This window comes from Centroberyx gerrardi, chromosome 14 (assembly GCF_048128805.1).
Source record: "Centroberyx gerrardi isolate f3 chromosome 14, fCenGer3.hap1.cur.20231027, whole genome shotgun sequence".
NCBI lineage: Eukaryota > Metazoa > Chordata > Actinopteri > Beryciformes > Berycidae > Centroberyx > Centroberyx gerrardi.
The window spans coordinates 26,423,732-26,448,937 of NC_136010.1; the positions used below are offsets into that span (position 1 = coordinate 26,423,732).

Consider the following 25,206-nt stretch of genomic DNA (forward strand, 5'->3'; position numbering starts at 1 on the left):
TTTTTTTCTATTGCAGCATCAGTCTGTTGTTATAAGCTGATAGACTACTATAGGCTAAGCTATGCACAAAGTAAAGGATCGAACTGCAATTTGCACAGCTAGCAACACAATTAATATATTACATTTGTGGCAGCACATTATGAAACCGAATAATGCATGAACAAACCACAGCACATAACACTTGGCTATGTAAACATAGGCAAGATAGAGCAAGAAAGAAAGAAAGGATTAAGAGCCAAGGCCAGTAGTAGTAATATTTATTTATTTATTTAGGGTTTAGGGTTATTTGGGATATTGAACCGATATTTTAACGGATATTTTTTTATCGCTTTCATACTCGATTTTGGATCAGACAGCGAAAATGTAAAATCAGCCATGCAGCCTGATAACCAGCCCACTGGAAAAGAAAAGAAAAGAAAAAAATGCACGCACCTATGAAGGGAGACGGGGAAAAGGAGGAAAAAGTCAGGAAAGTATTTGTCGCGACCTGGACAGCTTTTGCCTCGTCCGATGATGCCTTATAAAAAAGCTCATCAGAGAGGACAGTAAAGACCCTCCAGGTGTGATCACTGTGTTTTGCAGACACTGTGGAAGAAGTTAAATAATGTGTGGGAGGCGGTTTTAAACTGAATGTGGATCTGTTGTCGTGCCGCTCTCCGTGGTGCTGAGTAAGCAAATTGCCATCGGTCATCATTATTAGAAGTACTCTACCGTCACTTAGGCCTACTGTCATTTTAATCATTTTTTACATTGGGCTATATACAATTTCCATAGGTCTGTATTCACAGCCACAACAGTTCTTTCAAGATATAGCCTATACCCAATATACTGACATTCCTCTCAAGAAGTCAAATTCAACTAACAGCTGTGACCCGTCAGACCAGAGTCACGCAGGCGCACTGTGCCACCAGAAAGGAGAAGGTTTTATATTGATCATCCACAGGTGTGCAGATACGTTCCGATTGGTTAATTCCAAGAATGAAATGTAATTAGTGCCTATTAGGATATTTGTGTTATGAAGTAATGTGGATACTAGGTATTTTGATGTATATTGATATTCAGCCATAATTAAAACTCAGTTATTCTCTGCACCCATTCTGTGTGTCTGTGCCCCTCTCTCTCCCTCCCTCATCAAGCCTGTTAAGGTGCCATACATGTAATAGACCTTTTTCACAGCAGCCATTTTGATGTGTCATAGCAGGGTATTAATGTTATTAGTTACACCTGTGTTTACCCTGCTGTGACACGTCAAAATGGCTGCTGTGAAAAAGGTCTATAAGTGACTTCAGCGGGAACTAGTGGGAGTGCGCACTGGCAAGCCTACAGGAAGAACACAGCAGAGGGGAATTGCCCTCACAAAGGCAAAAACACACACAGCTTAACCAGAGTTTCAAGAAAATAATCACGGCATCTTAATTTCCACATCTTACTTGTCATAATAGAACAATGCGTTACATAACATGATTTATTCTGTTTTAAAAAAATAACAATAACCCACAACTTCAGCTCTTCAACTTCAGCTCTGGCTGAAGTTGGGGGGGGGGGGGCTTGCCCCCCCCCCCCCCCCCCCCCCCCGCTAGATTTCTAGCAGTGACTAGCAGTTTGCATCTTGCCTTGCTACCTAGTTTGGTCATTCAAAAACACACTCTTGATTTAGACAGAGATTGGTATCTTTCCTATATTGTCATATTTGACATAAAACTTAATCTGACAAAGTAACTAATGGTCAGTTATCTGTTAGTTGTTGCAGTGGGTCTGATGTTAGCTGCCTGTACAGCTGTCTCCACAAAACATTTACATATTTAAGTCCATCACAGAACCAAAATCCATGCTCCCCAACATCAGCACTCTCATGAAGGAGAGCAACATCATCAGGAGAAGCAAGATCAGGAACGGGGAGAAGAAAGGCTAGTTTTTACCTGGACTTATCATTTTTGAATGTAATTTATACTAACAAATTAAAAAACTGTCAAGATTCAACACTAGATGCAAACCAGCTGTTTATGCAGCCAAGCAGCAGCACAGCGGTCAGAAAAATGCTCTCCAAACAAACAAAGGCTACACTGAATGGAATGTTTCCTTCAAAGAATTGTTTATAACGCACAGCACAACATAACTGCACACTAACTTCTTTCTTAGATAGATACTTTTCCTTTTGCTGAAAAGGGAGTTTTCCCCAGAGCCATATAGAGAGAGAGTTGCGTCAACGGAAGTCCAAAATGCTTGATCGTCACGTGATTCACGTAGCTTCAGATAGTCCCAGGAAGTACTTGGCGGGCAATTTGAAAACGTAAATACAGAGAGACAGAACTGCGATTTTTGGTAATTAGTAGTCAATAAATGCATTTATTTACAATATTTATATAGCACACAGACATGTGTATGTAGTTACATCAATGTTTTTTTAAAAAGTAAAACTTGTATGGTAGTCAAGAGCAATCGCATCCTAATGTTTATTGATATATTTAAAGGGAGGGGAAGGGAAGGAATGTTTCAAAATTCAGATTAGATTAATTTTCTACCATTTCTTTAATTCATGGTGGTTTCAGTAATCCCATGGTAACTGAGGGCCTAAGTAATCTTAATGATTTAAGCAGAAATCTGCTTATTAAAAAGGGTACATTAAAACACATCCCATCCAGACAGGACACATTAAAACACATATATACACATATAAATATATATATTTTATGTATCTTTTGTCTTTTTACTATGCATTTATTTACCGCAATGAATTCATTAAATAAATTTCTAATAAACTCAGAAACATGAATAGCATGTCAAGCAGGTTGTCTGTGCCCTTTCCTCCGTGTTGTCCTTGCATATAGTCTCCACCATGGTTTGCTGTGCTGCATGGGGTTGCTCCAATCACTCGGAGAAAGGAGTACGAATGTATGGTTTCCCCACTGATACGGAGAGGAGGAAAAAATGGTTGGCTCAACTCAGCAGGAGCAATCTTACTATCACTAAAGATCACAACAACAACAAAAATATGCGAGGTAATAATATTCAAACACTTCATTTGCACTTTTTCACAAACAAAGACCATACCATTGGGAAGCTTAATGTTTGGTTTATTAAAAATAAGGAACAGGGAAAGGCTTGTAAAACCCAGGGAGTTGAGACTCAGGGTGCAGGGTGAGGGTGCTGTCTCATTGCAGGGAGTCTTCAGGCTCCATTGAATCCCCCTGTGGTTCTTGTGCTGAAAGAGAGAGTGAGAGAGGGAGAAAAAGACAGAGGAGAAAGGGTTAGACACACCTATATAGGCTTGGATGGGAAATTGCCTTGGGAGATGAGGTGTGGTCTTTGTTCCTCAACTTAAGTTATGGAACTTCATTAGTTGTGATCATCAACAGCTTTTGCTGCTGATGTTTAACAAAGTATGACAAGTGGCATCAGTTACTGATGTGATATTAATTTGTATAAAGTTGTCTCATGTTCTTGGTTGTCTTTTATATATGTAATGAGTGTATACATGTCCAGTAAGTATAAAGTGTTCCCTAATACTGTGCATTCAACCACTATGGGATGTGTATGTGGGTAGACAAACCTGAGTTGTTGTGTGTGGAAAGTAAACTCAAGTCACTCTGCAGGCACATTTTGAGGCAGACCAGTTTGTCAAGACCAAAAAGGGCAAGACTAGGCTGAGAGCAGTATTTAGTATTTAGTATGATTCCCCATTTAGCCTAGTATGATTCATTTTTCAAAATTGCTGGCCTATTTTAAACTTACCTTGTGTTTTCAATCTCATTTAAGTCCTCCAACTTCCCTCTCCCTTTGTCATCAATCCAAAATCAGCTGAGCTGCAACATAATATAGACAGGTAATAGTCAACAGAATCACAAAGCCTAAAAACACTCAACCCATAAGTTACGTTTTTGTTTACTGTTTTGCACTCTAAATCCATATCAATAGCGATGTATCACAAAAATAGCTCTCTTCCTTATTATTGTGTAACGTTAACTTTATTATTAGCTCTTACTCCAAAATGGATATCCTCATTTCACCACCTCCACCCACCACTCTACAAACACATGCCCCAATGTTATATTTAACTAATATTTAACTCCCCCCACCCCGCAAAAAATCACGTTTAGAAGTCTTTTTCTCTAATTCCACAACGTTGGATGAAATGGCATTAAGAGAACAGAATTTATAATTAATAGGCTGTTCGTGGTTAACGTTATGTGTTGCTAACTTTATTCAGTATCCTAGCCTAATCTGTTATCTGTTAACGTTCCCTAAATCTACTAATTTAGAGGGAGATAATCCACTAACATGCTTTAATGCACATGTTAATTTGATACAGATGTGCTGATAATATACAATCTGATTCTTTAAACATCTTACCCTTTCAAAGTGCATCACAAACGGTCCATTCCGCTGCAACTCTACTGCGCTGCTAGTATTAGCCGCTAACTTCCGGGAACTATTGAGAGGCTCCGCGATCCGCCATTGCTGTAAAAAAATGGTCCATTGGAGAGAACGGAGATGACGCAACTCTCTCTCTATATGGCTCTGGTTTTCCCTAATTCTCTCATAGACTTCAATGGAAGCCACAAACCACACACTGGTACCCAATGGAATTTAGAATGCTGCTGCAAAGCATGAATCCAATCAGAAAATCATGGCATCTTTTGAATCTTTGGAATCTTCAGAAACTTCAGAATCTTTGGAAACTTCTCTCATCTGATTGGTTCTGCTTTCAATGACATCACCATGCCTGCTGATAGCATAAAAGTTGCGTAAAAACAACGACCGTTCACCTTGAGAGAGAGAGAGAGAAGACAGCAGCACACGATTCTTAGCAGAGAACAGAAGAAAGATACAGAGGAGAAGAGAAGAAGAGACAGACAGACTATTGTAGGAAGCCTCCTCAAAGAGAGAGAGACTCTCCTGAAGACATGGAGCGCAAACGAAGGCTCCAGGAGAGGCCCATGAGTCCCAACAATCTCGTCAGGAGGCTGAGGGATTGTGAGGATGAGAACATGGTCCTCCGCCTAGACCTGGAGAACCTGGACGCCGACCTCCAGGACTGTGAAATGGCGAATAAGGCCCTGAACCGAGAAATGCAGGGACTCAAGAGAGAGAGGGCCCTCTGCAGACGCGAGCATGGCAATACGGTTAGGACAGACAGGGAGGAGTTTGCCGCTCAGCTGAAGGCTGAAACTCAAGGCCTGTGAGACGGACAATAAGTCCCCCATCAAGAGAGGTGACGAGGAGGTCCTGCTTCGTGAGAACGAAGAAATGAAGGAGCGCAAAGAAATGCTCCAGAGTGCCCATGAGCTGGCCATGAAAAACATGGTCTGTGAGCTGAAAGCGGCACATGAGAAGCAAATGGAGGAGCAGACAATAGTCATCAGAAAGCTCACCATAGGCATGGAGAGAGAGGGAGAATGCTGCAGACCTCCGCCGAGAAGCGGAGGGGCATAAGGAGATGCTGCAGAAAGTGAAGGACCTGGCCATAAAGCGTAAGGCAGAGAACAAGGTCCTGCGCGAACAGAACGACGACTTCCGCAAGGAAGTGAAGGACTTCACGGAGAAGCTCCACAGTGCCCCTGAAGGACTGGCCATGAAGAACAAGGTCAGAGAGATGGAGGAGGCACATCGCAAAGAAGTGGAGGAGCTGACAGCGCTCCAGAAAAAGATCGCCTTGAGTACTGTGAACCTTGCGGCCAAGCTCAAGGAACAGAACGAGGATAAGGAGGCACTCCATCAGGAGAAGAAAGCCCTCCAGCGAAAAGTGGAGGGGCTTACCGAAATGCTCGAGAAAGAGAAGAACTCGAGCCACGATGAGCAGACCATCAAGCTCAAAGCCTTGGAGCTGAAAATTGAAGAGTTCAAAAAGCTCTGTGCAGAGGAGGCCTTCACCACAAAGAACCTTTCCATCGAGCGCAAGGCAGAGAAGGAGAAGGAGGCTCTACGCCAAAAGATGGAGGAGCACGCCACCCAGCTGAAGGTGGAAGAGGTGGAAAAGGAGGCCCGCAAATCCAACAACAGAGAGGCAGAGGTGGGAGGCTCTGGAGAGGAAGAACTCCCCAAAAAGACCAAGAAGCCTTCCATGTTCAGAAGATTTGCTAAGCTCTTTACCTCAAATAAGAGGAAGGAGAAAAAAAAGGAGAAGAAAAAGGAGAAGATGGAGTCCGCTTGAGTTGCTTCAACCCAAGAACCTGAGCACGCTAACACCTGTGCTCACTCTATCTCCTCTCTCCTCACTCGCTCCCACACACACACACACACACACCCTCACCCTACACCCATTTCCAACCCACTCCCCCTTTACCTCAATAAAAGATATCAATGATATCTAAATAATGCACTGCCTGTATGGTTTTAATTCTGTAGAGAATTGTAAGTGGCACTACAGTCAACATTGTATGCAGAGAATTTAAGACAGCTGGACAGAAGCAATGTTGCAGAGAAAATATAAAAGCTTCTGTTGGATCTATAGTTGTTTTTATGTTTTTATGGTATCAATTGTTTGTGTGGTTTTGCAGTTTAAATGGTGTTGTCAAACTCAGAAATGGAAGTGGAACTGCTTTACCTCATCCTGGAGTCACATCATGACCTTGGAATAATAAGATTCCATCTGACATTTTAGTCAAAAATAACTTATTTATATAATGTAGCTCTAAAACATGTCTGAACATATTGCTGAATATAGATGTAGATAAGTATGTTAGTTTTGCAATAAGCTATGGAATGTGACAAAATAAAAGCTTAATATTTCATAGCTACTCTGAACACAGGTGGAAGTTTCCATTTCCAAGTTCTCTTATCAGTTCAGTGAATTGAACTAAACTACACTGACCTCCTAAATTCACTCTAAACACGATTCCAGCTGAAGAGATGGTCTTTCAATGTTGGTGTCACATGTCCTGAAAGCTGAGTGAACAGTATTTTCTAGTAGTATTTACCACCTGAAAGCAGAGTGTACAGTATTACCATCTGAAAGCTGAGTGAACAGTATTTTCGAGTAGGAAGTTCATGTCTTCCATCTTTCCCATATGAAGCGAACGCAGCATATGTGCATATATGGAGAATCAATCTCTTCTTCTACAGGCCTGATTAGTTTGCAGTCGACATACGTCAGAATCACAGCATACCCGTCAGCTAAACAGTCTACCTTCCTTCCAAGGGGTCGGTACTGCAAATAACCTCAAGGCTACACCAACGCAGAGTGCTATGTCATTATATGCTGCGGTTACACTTGTCTTTTCAATGCCGCTTTTATCATCTTGGGATGTAGTCTGGCTCATCGTATCATAATGTGAGCAAAATCTGATTTAGGAATGTTAATGCATCCTGGCGTAAGCGGACGATATAAAAGCGGCACGGAAAACACAAGCGTATCCGTGGCAACAGTCTCATATCAGCCTCATCAAAAATTTAACGGCTCCCCCAGCCTGCGAGCTGCAAGTTTCAAATGGTGTAAGCGCAAAATTATTTTCCAGTTTATTCTTCTTCTGAGCCGAAATTGAACGGAGGCTAACAGCAAGATATCACTGCCGGGCTCTGGTGCCAAGTTCCACTCCTGGGTACTCCTGAGTACCGCGATAAATCACGACCTCGGCAACCTCTTCACTCTTCACAGTTTGGGAAATCTTTATTTAATTGGTATCTTCATCTTGATTAGGGCGTTGATTAGGCTTTGGAGGGGGTCTTGGAAGGACGCTGCTGATGGGATGCATAACTTAATTCATATCTGGGAGAAAGGCAAATCATCTGATTGCACTACTTGACTGAGGGAGGGTAAAAATGATAAGGGCAATCAGTTCTCGTTGTCTCTCTCTCTCTCCCTCTCTCTTCATCACCATCACACCGCATCGCCGCCTGGAGTTCCGGTGTACGCGGCATAGCCTTGGCAGCGTAGATACGATCACACTGACCTCGCGCGATTTAATGCAATCAGCACCCTCACAGCTTGTGTGAAATTGTATTGTTCCGTTTCAAAGGGGAACGGGGCAGGATTCAATGGAAACGCTCCTGCGGTGTCGCCCCAGAATAAGTCTGCGGGGAAAGAGATGAGGCGATGTCATTAACCAGACAGTTGTGTATGAAAAGGCTTCTGGCTCCTTCAGGCATTGTGGAATGTGTTAATCAGTGTGTAGAACAAAGCGGATTTGTAATAACCGAGGCTTCAAAGGCGCTCCGGCAGAGGAGCGAATCAGAGTTGATTGATTTCAAGGTTGTTGATTTTGTTTTACATGTTTATAATAAAACATCACCACATAAAATGTACTATATCCATTTTTTTTTGTCTCCCACATTGAAATTGGGGGGAGGGACTATGGGTTGTTCATTCATTCGTTTGTCCATCCGTCCGTCACACACGATATGTCAGACAGCTGATCAGATTTTGACGAAACTTGGGGAAATGATGCATCTCACCACTGGCATTTTCAAAATTACAGTGATCGGCCCAAGGGGGGCGCTATATATCATGTTATACAACAGTTAGTTCCGGTCGAGCAATTTGATTGGACAAGAGGCATTCCATGAGTGCTGATATACAGTATAACAGCACTGGGACGCTGTACTGTATGTATCACTCCGCTTCACAGGTGTTCTAATGTAACTTTGATTAGGCTACGTTCACACTAGGGGTGTCACGATTCTCCAAATCCAAGATTCGATTTGACTTTCGATTTTAAGGTCACAATTCGATTTTCGATTTAAACAGGTTGTTTTTTTCAGCACTGACGGCTATGCCATTGTTAGACTATCGAGTCTTGATTTGTAAAGATCAACAGATCATTGGTTTTATGCCCTGACAACTGTCATTTACATTTTCAATTCTTCTTTAAAAAGATGGTATCAAGTGTGATATAACTGCCATATTTTTTTTTTTTTTTTTTGGAATGTACCACACTAAGACCATATGGTCAAACCTTTTCAAAGTTTTTCCATTTAAAAAAACACAACTTTCCCTTTAATATGGTACCAAATACATGGCAAGGCGACCCAAACAGCGGTGCACTGTAGATCCATTTTAAAGTCGAGATGAAACGGCATTTCGAGAGTATCTAACTTCCGTATCGTGACGTATTTCCGAGTGAAACAGGAAAGACAGGCGGGACATAACGTTGGGAGGAATTTGATTTGAACGTTGAAAAGTGGGCGTCATAACACCCGAAGACACACCGAAGTACCATGCTGTTGCTAGCTAGCTAACTAATGAATCTTAGCCTCTTAGCTCTGTGCGCTAAAAGTTGAAGATTGATTGATGGGTGGATGTCATGATATTATTGGTTGAAATTAGTTACGGGCATACTTACGTAAGCACACGGCATATTTTGTTTTACAGGAAGAAAACATGATTGAATTTTGATATAAGAATACAATGAAATAGATTTTTGGTATTTTTTTTGGCATATATTGTTAAATAGGTGCACAGTATGACCGGGGATGTGATCTAAAAGGGTTAAAAAGGCATTTTTCATTTCATCTCGTCTTTAAGTCAGAACCTTAACAGTCTTTTAACATCAAACTTTAACAAACTCATAACAATCTACCACACACACACACACACACACACATTAGTTTGAGCCCCAGTGGCCTGACTTTGCTCACAATGCCTCATATAAATGCCTCGATCAGATCCAAATGAAATTTCATTCCGTGTGAGAGGGGTGGTTTAACCCTTTCATAATCCGGTCGAAAAATTTCGTAATGTAAACACTAATTCCGATCACTTTCTTTATCTCGCCTCTTTCTGCACATGCTCTGATGATCACAGTAACGCAAGTAACGTCAATTACGTTACCCTTTTTTTCCGGGAGGATTGGAATGGATGTGCTTGTTATTAACCCCGGGGCGCTCGGGCTTGATGTAGGCGGTGCAGCCCGTTTTTATATCAAGTCCTGACTCCGCCTCTCCAGGCAAGTTAAGGTTTACAGTGGTGAAAATTACAAATGGACCCAATCATTGCAGGGGCAAAACAAAACGTCTTTTTCTGACACTTATGGAGTCATATGTTTTGATAAAACTGTTGCTTCATCAGAAAGAACAGCAGTAAAGAAATAACCGACGCAGGTCCATCTTTTAAAAACGGTGTTTTGCGCATGTCAGAAACTTTTATTCCGATTACCGTATTTCCTCTAATAGTGGCCGGTAGTCAATTAAAAGCCGGGTCTCCGATAATGGCCGGGGCTGTGGTCGACACGAACAAATAAAGGCCGGCCCCAAATACAGGCCGGGGAAAAAAACAAAGGAAACAAGACTAGGTCAAAACCTAGTATATGGCTGGACCGTGTCCGTCTCCTCTCTCCGCCGCTGCCTCTCCACCGCGCCCACGGCCCGTACCTATCGAGGACAAATCGATAGGAATCGGAATCGTGCCCCCGGGAAACTCGAAGCGTCGGCAGTAAGCCCTCGGCGCAACGAAACCTCCATGCCGCCGACAGAACAGAGGGCTGTCAGGTGGACTGAGCTCGCGCATCGAAATAAACGGCGATATGATATAATTGTATAGATTCTACTTTAGCTTCAGTTAGCTTCAGCGTACATGCAAACAACGGTGGATACTGGTAAACTCCTGGTGCCTGTTTGTAATTGTAGTTTGTAGTAACGTACCAGTGCCACAGACCGGCGGAAGTCTCTGGAGCATGCCGTCGTCGATTACCGTAATTATCGTAATGCATTGCAGTAACAAAAAAACGGCTACCTAACGTACCCCAACAGAAGCAGATCAGAAAATCAAACTTCATACTAAAATATGAGCAAATATACTTATCAAACAGAGGGAATTAGAAATAAAGGCCTGTCTCTAATATAAGCCTGCTTCCAATAAAGGACTGGTACCCTCTGCAGTTGAGGTAAATAAAGGCCCGGGCCAATATTAGAGGAAATACGGTACATACTGTGGAGCATGTAAACGCACATCTCAATGCGATCGTTATATTTAGCGCTCATGTAAACACTTGCGTGACAATCTTCCTTCGGAATGATTTCATTCAGAATGAAAAAAAAAAGTCTCATACCAGCTACTGTCTCACTCTCCGCGTGTTGCTGAGAGCAAAACACTGGCTAGTCTCATCGAAAACTAGCCAGTCACGTAACTCCCCACTGTCGGCTCTTCTCCACTTCTCATTGAAAAATCGCCTTTTAACTTTTGGTTCGAGAGTTGTTGTCTCCTCTTGCGTAGGTGCACTTACATCAGCCGCTCTATTTACACCCGCAATGTAACGCCACATTGTTGTTTAAATAACGTTAGTCCGTCAGATTTATTTCTTCTTCTTCTGATGCAATTTGCGGCAGACTAGACGCAGCTTTGAATTTGAATTTCACGTCTAATCAAATTGGCGGTCAGTGGCCTGAACCTTACTCTGATTGGACGAGACTCGAGATGCAGGAGGAGACGTAGCTAACCGGCCACCGTGGCTGGTAGGTTGATCAGTCACCGGCCACTTAAGAAATTCACCGGCATTTGGCCGGTGGCCGGTGCTGATTTCCAACACTGGTTCCGGTTCATCGATGACAACTTGAAGTATAAAAAAAGCTGATAACTTGATTTTCAGTTTTTGGTACATTTTAAACGATTTAAAAATGACGGGCGCTCTTGGGCGCTGTAGTGAAATATAGAACGGGCGCTCTCTAGCAGCTACACTGTGTCGTCATTGAAATGTTGGGTTTTTTTTTTCTTCAGATGCGTGCAAGTAGGCAGAGGTGGAGAGAAAAAAAATACTGGGAGAATCGCGAACCTGCTTGTGATTTCGAAGGTCGAAATCGAACGCTCATTTTGATCGATTTTCGATTTAGAATCGAAATCGTGACGCCCCTAGTTCACACACAGCGTTTTTCTGTGTGGAGAAAGCTCTGCCTGGAGCGCTTCTTTTGAGGAGAAATAAAAAGCGGATCACGACAACGTTATCTGACGTTAGCTGAGTAGCTGGCTAGCTAACCAGCTGGTTAGCACTTCTAGCAGACAATACAGTGTTGTGCAACAAACAAATGCTTACCAGATATTCCCAGTACATGCCCACACAAAACTCTAACTTCATTCGCACAGGTAGTAGCGACAGCGATATGGATACATTTGACCTTAATTATGGCCGGCCGAGGCGGAAGATTGGGAAGAAAGTAAGCTGAAATCGTCTGTGCTAACCTCAAAGTAGCTAGTTTAGCTAGCTTGCAGTCGGGAAACAGTTTACCTGTTGCTTGGCAACACTTGGTAGTGCAATCCTGAGGGAGCTGTTTTTGTTGGCGGAGACAAATAACAGACAAAAATCATCTGTTGTCTCAAATTACTTTTAAAAAATGACTATTATTACTTGATGAATAGCTTTGTTTATACAACTGTTGTATAAAAGCAATATCACACTCGAGGTGGTATCTTCGGCACTCTGCCTGCGGCCTCGTGCCTACGACCGAATCACAGCCGAGCTGATATACAGTACAACAGCACTCCCTCTCGTGTGATATTGCTTAATTTGTGCATCCATGTGTGACGTGTGATAAATCAGACAACACTGATCAGATTTTTGCGAAACATGGGGGAATGATGCATCTCACCACTGTGTTTCTGCACTGCACTTCCCAGAGATCACCTGTCAATCAAACAGTGTGGGCGGAGCTTGGATTTTCTGTTGATGCAGTTTGAGTTTCTCTTTTCTTTGTCTGTTCAGCCATGGTGGCCATCACTGCACCATCAACTACCCAGTTCTTCTTCTAATGTTTATTCAAAACAAACCAGAAACGTTAAACGCATCACTTCCTGTGTAACAGAGGATTTTTCCCAGGAAAGAGCTACCAGAAACCGGCTGTTTAGAACAGACAATGGAAAAGCTTTCATGAACTGAATATAGGTTGGATCACAAATTGGATGTATTTCCTATTAAATTGTTACTTTAAGTTATACTGCAAGCCTTGTCTTTCATTGTTTAGGCCTGCTCATGTTGGCCCATATCCACCCATAATCTGTTCAGCCATGTGTCTGCCATCCATCCATCCACCCATCCATCCACCCATCCATTTATTCATCCACCCATCCATCCACCCACCCATCCATCCATCCACCCACCCATCCATCCATTCATCCACCCATCCATCCATCCATCCATCCACCCACCCATCCATCCATCCAGATACAGACTGGTAGACAGACTGATAGACAGACCTTGTATTTTAATGAGGGACATTCTGTGAAGAAAGGTCAGACAGCCTCATGCTATGTCTGATGTCTGTCATATGCACACACACACACACACACACACACACACACACACACACACACACACAGAAACGGGTAGTAGATTAAATAGATGGGCAACAGTAAACATTTAAATCTAAGTCTACTTTTCTGGGACCTGGAACTCCTGACAATTACACATCATTAATCTGACTTGATCTTACTAAATACACTCACAGCATTAGTACACTATGTATGAGTTTCATCAAACGAAGGGTAATCTGTGGTAATATGAGTTTGCATTTAGCCTGTAACCCAGAATCTCCTCATGAACAGACCTGTCTAGATTGCGGAGCACAGCCCAATCAAGGGTTTGTATTCATCCCAAATTGTCTCTCTTTTGGTTCGACCGCTGCCTGTAGCCCTCAAATTTCCATATAAATTTCTCTCTCTTTTTCTCGCTCCCGCTCTCTTATTCTCTTTCACTCTCTGTTTCTCTCTTTCTTTTGCTCAAGTGCTTTCTCCCCTTGTGCTTGCTGGGATGTCAAGCTTGACTGCTAGGCAGTGGCCTTCCTTTTGAATGTTGTTTCTATTGCTCTACTGTCACAGATCGCTGCCCAGAGACTAGGGGCGGCAATGGAGGCTTCCACACCGTGCACCACTCATACATTTCCCAATGACGCTCATTGAAAAGGTGATTTTCTGCCTGTCTAACACAATAACTCAGCTTGTAATATAAAACTGTCCTGCTATGAATGCAAAAAAATGCAGCCTTTGACAACAGGAATCCCCGTGCCAGGTCTGGTGAGGAAATAACAACTTCTAATTGTTTTCTTTCATTTAGGGGAATTTTTCCTCAAGTGTTACATTGTGTATATGACACGCTATTGTGTGTGCACAATATATAAAATGTATACTCAGCTTGCATAAAAGTGTGCAAATAGATATAAAATGTGCCTGTTTAATAATAATGAGTTAATATATAGAGCCATGCAGCAGCAACAAGCTCTTCTCTGAGACATGGTGTTGGACAGCTCTAAGTGTTGACCAATACAAATCCTTTATGAAGTCTATAACATCCCTCCAGTCTGCATATTGATGATAGTAGAGCCCATTAGCTCTCATCCTTGTTGCAGTAATAATAAACAGCAACAACAATAACGCTGTTGACAGCAGGGAATGCCTTGATAACTCATCCCCCGAGTTTTTACCTAAGGTCAAACTTGATAACAAATCTCTATCCATTATACTTGATCAAAAGCATGAATCAAGTAAATATGTTTGTACATGTTTGTACACTAACTAAATCAATCCACTCAAATAAATGAAACAAATTATGGCAAGTGGTTGAATCAGTTTAAAAGTTGCTGACTAAGCTATATTGTGCTTTAAGAAACATACACACATTTTACTAAAATTAGGGTGCATGTTAAGTAATGAACATTTAAAACCAAATGTAAATATGCCAGATTTAGCCATCAAGCTAATTTTCATCTGTTGTCCCTTGGCAGGTTGATGTCACAGTAAAAAAAGAATAAAATCATCATAACCACTCAAATTAATTCACAGTACAAAAAACAGCACATACTACCTAAAACTCACTCTACACAATAAACAAGCCCTAAATAAATACTAATACTGCTACTAATACTAAGACTACAACAAGTATTTGAAGTAAGTATTTAAGTATAACAAGTGTACTAACGTGTGCACAACAAACTTTTTTTTACTACTATTTTATTCTATTACTACCATTAACTAGTAGTAGTAGTTCAATGGAGTTCAATGGATTACATTACTGGTTAGATTTTAAATCGGTGAATATAGTAATATGCTATGTATGAAATCATGAAAAATTGTCGGAGTTTACGACAATGTGTTTCTACGACAATGAACGAAACGTTTTACGGCAGGCATCTTTGTGTGGGGAAGTTAACCTAACAGGCAGCCGGCTAGTTAACAAGTGTGCTGCTCTTATTTCTTTCCAAACAGACCGAAACTATTTTTCTTACCTTTACCTTTTCTAACCCGAAGAAATGGATGTCGGTGAGCTCCTGAGCTACCAGGTAGGTATTTCATTCTGCTCGTCAGTCTGCTAGCTTGAGGGAAAGCTAGCTAACCTTTAGATATTTCATCCATTGGGCTGCATGTTATGGCACTGCTAGCAAGCAGGCTACCGACGAACATTGGTAACGTTACGCACGCTTTAGTTGTATGTTCTAATTTACTTCGACTTTGTCCTGCCTGTTACTGCCAGTGTATTGCGTTACTCTTGTCCAATGCTACTTGACAAGAGACCAACTTAATTCTGGTCCTGGGTCTATCAGTGAGTGTAACTTAGCAGTTAGCATGCTAGTTGAACAGGCTACTCAATACATACTGCATTTAACGTTACTGCTCTTCTGTCAGCTATCGCCTAGGGTACCACACACACAAGTACGCCCATACACTAGCTTATACTTTAGGTGGGGAGTATTCTTTGTCAACACTAGTCCTAGAAATAGGACCAACACACACCATCCGTGTGTACTGGGCAACTAGGGGGAACTTAAATCTCTCCAGGTCTCCAAAGGTCCACTTACACAGTGAGAGAGCCCAGATAGCCTCGATAACGTTTCATATGTTTTATCTTGTGTGAAGATTGGAGAAAACGTGCCAAACTGCATTCAAAAATGTGTCAATTTAATGCTGCCTTACTTATTGCCAAACGTACACACCTCATAGAAGATGACTGAAGACCTTTTACAAATGGATAGTGTTCACTGGAAAATTCGGCACACAAATGATCCACCGAACAGCACTTTATTTCAATAAAATCTCAACTTTCAGAATTGGTTCACACTGCTTGCTACCACCTGGCATGGTGTATTTTGTTGGAAGTAGACTGTCGGTATAACAGGTGAGCTAATTCTAAAAACGTAGAATGTATGTGGAACGGAAACGTGAATCCTAATGATTTGTGAAAGGTGTTAAATCACGCTCTACCAGGTATGTTTGTTTGCAAGGAGCAAGGCAATATAAAATTACTAGATTTTTGAATGGAGTTTGGCAGGATGGTCTCTCCATACAAGCGAGAACAGAAGGTACTGAGGCTACTTTCCAAAACATAGGACGAGCTTGCCATTATTCGATGCATAGCGTTAAACTCAATCAAGTTAAGTCACAAGGTACATTTACATATACACAAGGAGTTTCCCTGCTTGAGTTTGGTGTGCATAACACAAAGTACAGTAAAGTACAGAAAATGTTTTATGTAGTTTATATCAAGAGAAGAGAAGGCCCGCACTCTCAAATGCAGATAAAGTCTTTATTTGGCAGACGTTTCGCCCATGAAGTCTTCATCAGTGTCAATGGCGAAACATCTGCCCAATAAAACAGACTTTTTATCTGCATTTGAGAATGCGCACAATCTACATCTCCATTATTTCAAGACTTAAACATCCTTCCATATGCATCTCTTAGTGGATCTAATTGTTGAAATCAATACGGGATCAAATCGTATACCTGGTCAGTGTATTTCATGAGATGAGCAATTGTGCCTAATAATTTGGACACTCGGTACATTTACAGCTATCGTCTATCTTCACATCCAACTCTTTGCTTTCACCTTGCAGCCTGACAGAGGAGCAAAGCGTCCCAGGGAGGAGGATGGAACAGGAGGAGGAGGAGAGGACGAGTCCAGAGGAGGGAAACAGCAGAAGGGGGGCAGGGAGCTGGCCAGACACTGGGAGATGGCAGCAGGAGGAGGAGGAGGAGGAGGAGGTGGTGGTGGTGGTGGAGGAGGAGGAGGAGGAGGAGGAGGAGGAGGAGGAATAGGAATAGGAGGAGGAGTAGGAGGATTAGGAGAGATGATGGATGCAGAGGAGCTGACAGGGGACAGGAAGAAGATCCTGGAGAAACTGATGGACCAGGATGAAGATGAACCTGAGGTGGGTGAGGGGGATGAGGGTCTGTCTGTGAGTGTGTGTGTGTGCATGTGTTTGTGTTTTTGCATAAGTATATGACAGACAGCACACATCGCATAAGGTTTGACTTTTCGTCACAAAATATCCCTCCTTCAAATACTGTCTATGTCTAGTGTGTGTGTGTGTGTGTGTGTGTACATGAACCTTGTATGGGTGGCCTGTCAGGAGTGTGTGTGTGTGTATATGCATGAATGTACAGTATTTGTGTATTTATGAGTGTGTGTGTACACATGAACCTGAGGTGGGATGCTAGGTGTACGTATATATCTATGTATGTACAGTATGTGTATTTAGGTCTGTGTGTGTGTAGATGAACCTGATGTAGGTGGACTGTTGGGTGTGTGTGTGCGCACAATGAAAAGGGAAACTTGTGGACCTGGGCGATCCTGCAGTGGATGCGGTGAAAGGAGAAAGGCAGTGAAAGTTTCTGACTGTCAACCTCCTGTTGGTACCAGTGTGAGCCGATTATGTAATGCACTGCAAAACCGCACTTGTCAAACGTGTTTACTCCATTCTATTGTCCTTTTTCTTATTATCCTGCACGGCAGCCTTTTAAATACTCAATGTGTCAAGAGCTACTCAGAGCAAAGTGCTGCAATGTTCCATAATGTCAGACGATTGTAATTTCATACCCTGTCATTACCTGGCCAACTCGAGGCTTTTAAGCCATCAGGGGGTCAAACGTGTTCCCTTTTCAGTTAAATTCACTCAATTTCCCACTGGTTGTAACAAGCTGTTGGCTACTCCACTCCGCCCACAAAGTCAGCGTAGCCCTGAGGTCTGTTTGTTGCTACTGCAGCCTTAACGAAGGTTCTTTCTCTCCTCTTTTTTCCACTCTTCTTTATTCCCCTCTCTACTAATTAACCAGGCGGAGCCGGTGGATGAGAGTTCAGTGAAGAAAATGATCCTGACCTTTGAGAAAAGGTCGTACAAAAACCAGGAACTGAGGATTAAGTTTCCGGACAACCCAGAGAAGTGAGCACACTAATGAGAATGAGAGACTGTTTCGTCACTCAGTCCTATTTCAGGATATCATTAAAACTAATCTTCCAGAAAGAGGCATATGTAGAAGCGAGCTAAGCTGAATTTTACATACATTTATTGAGGCTTATTAAACATCACCCTGTCTTTATGGCATTTCAGAATAAATGCACGCATAATTCGCTGTTGGGGGTAATTTTATTGATCCTGTTACAACAAGATCAGCCATTCTCAGAATAGCAATCACATTTTGTTTTAAATAGTAATCGATTCTCACACATTGATTGATCTTTTGTCTGTAATATCTCTCAGAACCTTTGTACTTTTAATTTTTGTTTTTGAGCTAATATGGTATGTGACTATGGTAATTCATTTTGAGGGTCAAGTTTAAACCAACCTGTTTCTTCATCTTCTTCTTCTCTCTCCTCGGTCAGGTTCATGGAGACAGAGCTGGATCTGAACGACATCATCCAGGAAATGCATGTGATCGCCACCATGCCAGACCTCTACCACCTCTTGGTGGAGCTCAACGCCGTCCACTCTCTGCTGGGCCTCCTCAGTCATGAGAACACTGATATCCTTTCACTGATTGATGGATTGATTGATTCGGTCCGTCTGTCTACTTCAGTCTATCCGTCCTTTATTTATACTCTGGAGTCTTAATGGCAAGCAAGTCTCTTCTACCTAAGCATCCTGTGTGAGCCAATCAAATCACAGCAGAACAGTGCCTCTATCAAACAGGCTCCTGATTGGCTGCCTGTTACGCTGCTCTACACAAAGTGGTAGCATCTAAGTTTACCAGCCCTTGACAGATGAGTCAAAAAAAATATTTTGGACATTGTGCACACACTCACACAAACACATATACATGCACACACACACAAACCTTTCACTGATAGGCCAGCTCAGTCACAAAAACTCTTATAACCCTCTACTATACTTGAATGAAATTAAATACAACAAACTGACAGAAAATAGCTGTTCTGTGCTACATGAAGGGCATTGTTGGAGTTGTTGAGGTGTATTTAAAAGTTACAAAAGTACTTGTATTTGCAGCTTCATGCACGGTCAAAGTATTAGTTCCTTAAAGCAATAATGATAATATACTTTACATTGCACTTATATAAAAACAGAGTTTACAAAGTGCTTTATAGGAGGGCATAGAAACAAGAAAAGTAAACTATATGAGGAGTAGATAAAAAGTGGAACTCATTCAAAAGAAATAGAATAGGTTAGATTAAAAATAAAAGTAAAAAATAAGAAACAAGGTTTAAAACACAGAAAAGTTAATGAATTATTCCCACCGTGGTCGTCTTGGATTTGCTTATTGTCCTTAGCCAGTGCCACATATCGCCATAGCGGTGGTGGACCTGCTGCAGGAGCTGACCGATATCGACACACTCCACGAGAGCGAGGAGGGTGCTGAGGTCCTCATAGACGCACTGGTGAGTTCAGGATTTCCACCAATGTTTGATGCTATCCATGTATGTAGTAGCACTTTTTAGATTCAGTGCCTAAGCGCTGGGCTCCGGCACCCAAACCCGGCACAGATGGTCGATCCCTTAGTCTTCATTATGGAGTCAAAAGCAAGGCTTCAGTTGGCAAGATGCTCTTTGACTGAGAGGCATGCAGACATTTTGGGCTTTTGTCTGTGTTTTCTCACCAAGACTCTTCTTGCCACATTGTTGGGGGAAAAAGCCTTTAGAAACCGATGGCTGTATATAAGCTGACTAGTGGGCTTTGGTTTCAGTGAGGAATGCTATCAAGTGTCAAAAAATGTGTCAAAAGTAGGTATACATTTTATAGACATTATTATTATTGTTAATAAATGCTTTCCTGTTTCCATGCACACCTATTAGTTACGGACTATTGAATGTTGAATTATTTTATTTAAATTGACAAAAATTATACAGCTTTGTTATTATAAAATTGTATACCTACTTTTGAAACATAGTTTTTACATCATTTTTTCCATAGTATTTTAACTGAGGCACCAATGTAGAAACTATTTTTTGTTCTTTTGCACTTTCTCTTATGTTTTTATGATTATTAGTTTAACCTCTTTGCTTTCTCTCTAGATATTTGTGTGTATTGTAGTGTTTTGTGGCAATTATGTGTGAAATGAAACTTAAATAAATTTGAGTTTGAATCTTACAACGTGACAAGAGCTTAGTTAAGGGAACAAAAACAACGATATTTCAAAATGTCATGTCATCCCCATAATTATAGCATCTCCTCCCTCCCCCTTTCCTTTACTGTTATCTGAAGCCTTTCTTCCTTACCCTTTGGCTGTGTTGGTTGGCAGCAGTTGTTCACTTCAGATCTTTTCCCTGTCTCTCTTACGCTCTCTCTTATCATGGCTGTCTGTGAGCTGAGAAGGCTGTTAGCGCCCTGTCATGTTTGCTGACATTTAGAGTGACGTCGAGACAAAGGTCAAACTACAATGGGCTTTGATGGGTTTATATACGTATAGCAGAGGAGGAGATGTGTGGCCCTGGGCCCTCCCCGCCCTGACCACCCCCACGCTCGTTCATCAAGGAGTCTGGGATCACACAAATCATGTAAATGCACCAAGCTTTGTGTATTCGCCAGGCTGTATGCCAGTGGCATTTGTCAAGGAGATTGGCAGTTGCTCTCCCACCCGTGATGGCAGACCGGTCTTCTCTGATGTCACGAGGCTCTTTGACGAGCCTGACTTCACATTTTGCAGTTTTAGGCATTTAGTTAAGACACTTTAATTTAGGGGTTCAGTGACTGGCTAAAGGCCATTTCCACCAGACACATGGATACAGAGACACAGATATATTTGATGTGGTGGGGATCAAACCTGCATTCTCTATGTTCTGGGAAAGATTTTTTAACCACAAGGCCACCCTCCCACCAGTGAAATTGATATATATTTTACACCCCTATTTTGTCTGGTGTGTTTAGACGTATGTTCAATCCAGGTCTTCACAAGGTGAATGAAAAGCGATTGCTCTTGGAAAGAGCACTTTCCAAAGCTGTGAAAAGTTCAACTTTTTAGAGAGGCACACTTGACCTGGACAAACCAATCACAGCAAAGAGGAGGCGGGGTTTGACGCTACATAGGCAGCTGCTTGGTTCCTCTGCCTCTATGGCAAAAGCCACAGCAGACAGTCTTCTTTCTCTCTGTTAAAAAAAAAAAAAATACACAGAAACCCAAACCAGTCGTACATGCATGTCATGTGACCCACTTCTCATTATCGACACAAAATATGTTTGAAGCAGTGCTTTTTCTACAAAAAAAGTGAATTAGTGTGAGCACGCCCCAAGAGCACATCTTTATTGAAGATCATTTCGTACAGGATGGCTTTTTGTTTCATCGGCTAGTTGACAGTGAGTGACAGGAAGGATCGGAGAGACGAGGGGGGACGAGTGTCAAAGACCTGGCCTCAAACTCTTGGCATCGAGCATGGTGTGTGTGAATTGGCTCACTGTGCTGTGGAACACCCGTAGACCGCACTCTTCTTTACAGCAACTGCCAGGGGAAGTAGCTGCAGGGCAGAGAGTGTTGGTAGGATCCATTTTTCTCTCTTCCTCGCTGTAATGCCGCCAACTCCTCTGTCCTTGTAGCCGGAAGGCCAGGTGGTAGCCTTGATAAGATGAATCAAAATGATCCACGATGGTCTCCGGTGGCTCATAAATCTCTGTCGACTGTCCGTCTTCTTTCATCTGTAATAGTACTTTTATCCAGGCAGTCGGCACCCCGCTGACTCTGTTTGGGTGCGGGTCTCCAATCTCGACTTGACTGATGAACACGCAGGCGCCCTCGGAGAACCGCAGGCAGAAGCCGAGTTTCTCCTGCCAAGGCTACGACTTTGAAGTGAACGTTCACCACGTCACTCCTGTGTTCCTCTTCATTGTTTCTTTTTATGGAACGAGTTTGTCAGTTTTCTCCTCAAACATCACATCATGTTGCAAAATATAGAGATAAGATTTGGGCTGACAGGCTTCCTACGGTGGAAAATGTGGAAGGGTTGTGAGATCTGAGAACCGTTATCAAAGCCTGGAAAAGTTATTAAAAATGATACATATCCAAAAAGTTTCAGAAATGTCAGGGAAACTTGTGCCTAATCTTATTCTCAATCACATAGAGGTGTAATATCAAACTTGGCGGCTGGTAAGTCTTACATTTTGAAGGAATAATAACCCAAACAACAACTTTTCTAATTACATAGATTGTAATTAACTAAAACTTAACTAAAATAATGCCTGGGACATACAACTCAGCTGTTCAACAAACCGTTAGCTTATAACATTACATCTATACATAGAAGCACTGCTTATACAACAATGTGCTTTGTTCTAAAATGCCAGACTATCTGTTGTGTTATGATCATAAAAGTACATAGCTATATATATCGCCGCCTATCACTATACTGCAGCAGTCCATACAAACTAACAAACCCAGAAATAAGTTGTTGGTGTCGTGTGATGTCATGTGAATTTCATTGGAATACAAGAAGAGGGTTGTGGGAGTTCATTCATAGTTTAAGTTAAAATTTCAGAGTAGTGCAACTTCTCACCCCTGACTAACCTAGATTTGCCTCTCGAAGTGGTAAAAATGTGTAGTTGAGCTATAGTGATTTTAGCCTGTCTAAACCAAACCCATCCTCTGTGTCTGTAGTTGGAGGGTCAGGTGGTGGCCTTGCTGGTCCAGAATATGGAGCGGCTGGACGAACAGGTGAAAGAGGAGGCTGACGGCGTCTACAACACACTGGGTAAGGAGATGTACACCAAAGCCAATTCACAGGGTCAGCACAAGTGATGTAGTGAGTAATGAAAATGTTGGTGAACTATGACCTCCAGTCAGTGATCATCCTAAGGCAAACGGCCATCAATATAAACAAAAATCTATTTATTTAGGCTTTGTATCCTTAAAAGACCCCATCATCATATCATTAATTCTACTTAGTGTAATGTGTAGTATGAATTTATATCATAAAGTGTTATGCTGGCCTAAATAGGTGGGTAGACTGAGTTAAGAGAGAGATACAAATGTAGAGGCAGGGCTGCACGAGGCTGCCAGGACGCCCCTTTGTGACTTTTCTTAGTGGATATCTACCCTTTTCAAATTTTCAATGTTTTGTTGTCTTAATTGCCCAAATAAAATTCTGATGTCAGGTATGGTCACTGGTGGGAAAATTTTGTCAGCCCACAGGAAGTGACTAATTGAAGCTTAAAGCAATAGTTGACCCCAAAATGAAAACTCAGTCATTATCTACTCACCCCCATGTTAGTCAAAATGCCAATGAAGTTCTTAGGACCACCAAACACACAGCAAGTTAGCCCCGTAGATTCATCTAGGTCTTCATCCAAATCTTTGAAATTAACGGAGCCATCTTTTTACAGCTCCAATAAAAAGTATAAAATGTCCATGAAATGTATACAAACACGTTGTGCAACATAATCCAAGTATTTTGTAGCCAAACGATTGCACTGTGGGTCCAGAAGTCCAATATTTACCTCATTATCTCCTATATTTTCCTCACAATGCTCTGGTTGTGTGCACACCCTACAGTAGCAAGCAGAGTCTTCAGCCAGATGCTGTATGGTGACCAGAGTGTTGTCAGTTGGTATTGGATGGGATTGGAATTGTTAAAAGAAGAAGAAGGATCGGAGTAGACAGAGCTGCAGTCTGGCTCTTGACAGTGGACAGCAGCAGTCAGTGCAAAATTCACCCGAGCCCAACAGCTGAAAACCTGACAGCAGTGTCAAACAGTTCACCACGTCTTGAACTGAATCCCAGTCCACCTAAACTGGTTGACAAAACTGGTGCCAGGAGGGAAATATGGAACTGTTTTACTTACTGACAAAGACAGACACCCCACTGACATAAAAACCCCTGTGCAAAAGTTGCTACAGAGCCATCCAGGTCAAGTGTGGTAACACAAGTAACTTAGCAAAGCATCTCAGTAATTTCTATAAGATATCATTGCAAAGTTTGTTCACGTTCTTGGTATATTTAGTTATTTCTCTCTTTGCAGAGTTGAATATTTTATAAAGTTAGCTATTAATATTCATGCTGAATTTATAGTGCTTTCCTTGGTTCCTTTGGTTAAAATGAAGCGCAGTGGTCTGTGACATAGCTGGATGGATTTTCTTGTTTGCCGTGGTATCTTAGTAGTGTATAATTTTTAGACATTAAACTTAGTATTGGTATCAAAGTCAAAATTCTGGTACTGTGATGACTCTGCTATGCACATTTGTCTTTCGGTCAGTCGACTGATTTTCTATAAGATTGAGGTCTGGGCTCTGACTGGACTGCAAACTTCATTTTGCGACACATTTATTCAGTAATCAACAATAGTACCAGTTCAGAACTAGACTAGAAGAGACACCTCCAGTGGTTGCGCAGCTTTCTAGATTCATTCATGTTCAAAACATCTGGGACAAATGTCTAGAATCTGACGTGCAGAGACACGTCTGTCTGCGTCTGCCAGACACTGGGATGAAGCACAGACAGAATTACTGCAGAAGCCCTTGTTCCTTCTCTGTGGGTTTCTATGTATTAAACACAGACCTGGATAAAAATAGCAGTTGAATAACATTTGAATATTTAGGGGAGGCAAAGCTTAAGGAATTGATAGACCCTATCTAACATGGTGTTGAAAAATTGACAGGTTCTTCCAGAGGGAATTGTCCCTCTAAGGTGTCTAAGTGCCAGGGTTGGAGCCTTCCCTGGTACCATGACGGAGAGTCCCCATGGACTTTGTTCTGACATTACGCAGAGGACACGGACTCCTTATTATTCCACTTCTGTCTGTCTTACACAAACTTTATTTGTATTCTTTCAGCTTAAACGGCGTGTCCCTCGGCTACCAAGTGTCCTAGACGTTTTCAATGACAGCCAAAGGAAGCCTCCAAAGTCTCATTTAAATGTTTTGGTAAAGAGGAGGCACTTCTAAAACGCTCCCCTATTGCAGTTTTTTTTTAATCTTAGGGCTGGATTCCTCCTAGGCCTCATCGAAGCCAGCCAAAGAGGATCTAGAAAGTCCCAATCATGTTTTTGGCATGGATTTGACAGGATTAAATATTGACACATGGTCTGGGCGAGGGCAGAGACCAGCAGATAGCATGTGAAGTCTCGGTCTCTCTATGTAGCCTCAC

General features: G+C 41.9%; 1 protein-coding gene and 1 long non-coding RNA gene across 3 annotated transcripts in view; one reads left to right on the forward strand and one right to left on the reverse strand.

Moving 5' to 3' along the window:
- Nucleotides 1–3,053: 3,053 nt before the first annotated feature.
- On the reverse strand, nt 3,054–4,416 carry LOC144542337 (uncharacterized). The gene is made up of 3 exons (XR_013507192.1): nt 4,351–4,416; nt 3,733–3,803; nt 3,054–3,202 (listed from the first exon to the last, which is right to left on the reverse strand). It is a non-coding gene; the product is annotated as an uncharacterized LOC144542337 (long non-coding RNA).
- Nucleotides 4,417–15,073: 10,657 nt separating this feature from the next.
- Nucleotides 15,074–25,206, forward strand: part of ctnnbl1 (catenin, beta like 1) — a 52,573-nt gene continuing 42,440 nt past the window's right edge. The window contains exons 1-7 of one of the 2 annotated variants that reach the window (XM_071911155.2): nt 15,074–15,195; nt 16,744–16,891; nt 16,973–17,058; nt 17,963–18,069; nt 18,510–18,649; nt 19,423–19,520; nt 22,724–22,817. In XM_071911155.2, the coding sequence (XP_071767256.1) occupies nt 15,166–15,195; nt 16,744–16,891; nt 16,973–17,058; nt 17,963–18,069; nt 18,510–18,649; nt 19,423–19,520; nt 22,724–22,817 (703 nt within the window). In that variant the 5' untranslated portion in view covers nt 15,074–15,165. Of the gene's footprint in view, nt 15,196–16,743; nt 16,892–16,941; nt 17,059–17,962; nt 18,070–18,509; nt 18,650–19,422; nt 19,521–22,723; nt 22,818–25,206 lie in introns of those variants that run through there. The other variant, XM_071911158.2, reaches the window with a different exon arrangement.